The 1,030-nt window shown below is 33.9% G+C and overlaps 1 protein-coding gene across 1 annotated transcript in view; it reads right to left on the bottom strand.

The window, feature by feature from the left end:
• Nucleotides 1-315: 315 nt before the first annotated feature.
• LOC135210841 (uncharacterized protein DDB_G0292186-like) overlaps nucleotides 316-1,030 on the bottom strand; it is a 2,311-nt gene continuing 1,596 nt past the window's right edge. The window contains exon 3 of the mRNA XM_064243715.1: nucleotides 316-620. Within this exon, the coding sequence (XP_064099785.1) occupies nucleotides 479-620 (142 nt within the window). The 3' untranslated portion in view covers nucleotides 316-478. The remainder of the gene's footprint in view (nucleotides 621-1,030) is intronic.

Genomic DNA, 1,030 nt, shown 5'->3' with positions numbered 1-1,030 from the left:
CGGAAAAAGCCGCTATTCGGAAAATAGAGAAGAATCTCTACAAGTGTAACGCTGCTGAAGTAGCCATTACTTTTAATAAAGTATATTATTATTATTATTATTATTATTATTATTATTATTATTATTATTATTATTATTATTATTATTGTATCGGTAGAATGTTAACGAGTAAAATCGTGTTTTAATCAACCTGAACTTTTCATTTAGAGAGAGAGAGAGAGAGATTAATAAACACATATATGAGAGATTAATAAACACATATATGAATCTCAAATTCCTAATTCATTTCAACACATAGGGAAGGGATACAACAAATCGTCTTGATTATAACTTTTATTTCACATGATTCTTTTAAATATATGAAATCACATTTTTATTTATCAGTCAGGTAGTTTCCAGGCAAGTGACGTAATCGATCAAGCTTTGTTTCTCGTCAGGTCAATCAAGGTTCCTCTGGGACTTTGTTGGTATGTGGGACTTAGGGAGATCTCTCCTCAGGAAGACCAAACTCCTCGTTTTTGAAGTAGAAGTTCTGGGCCTCCTGGCAAGGCGTGGCTTCATACTCTGCTTTGCAGACCATTTCGCTCTGGTCGAAGATAGAGCCTTCGTTGCACATGAAGCTTTAGAGAAAAGAGAAATAAAATATGTTTATTCCAATGCACCATCAGTGTCGTGTAACTGAAACATCAATAGCTCAAGCGAAGATGCAGTGCATTACTACCCTAATACAATTCTTGTATTTTAATCATTTACCTACATTTTCCCCTATTTGTTTAATAAGTTATTTAAGTAGGTTTTCTTTATAAGTGAGCTCTTCTTTCTGTATTCCCTACTACCTCCTGTTACAAATGAACACCATAATATTTCTTGGAAGCTTGAATCTCAAGTCAGTGGCCCGTGTGGGCTGGCTCCATACGAATAGGATTCATCTTCTGTATCATAATAATAATAATGTTGCCTGAAATGAAACTGGCATAGCAAAATCAAATAAAATGTGTTCAAATACCAAGTACACTACATATTGTTTACC

This window comes from Macrobrachium nipponense, chromosome 4 (assembly GCF_015104395.2).
Source record: "Macrobrachium nipponense isolate FS-2020 chromosome 4, ASM1510439v2, whole genome shotgun sequence".
In the NCBI taxonomy this organism is placed as follows: Eukaryota; Metazoa; Arthropoda; class Malacostraca; order Decapoda; family Palaemonidae; genus Macrobrachium; species Macrobrachium nipponense.
Note: the sequence above shows the minus strand (reverse complement) of the source record. Positions and strands in the feature narration are given on the sequence as shown.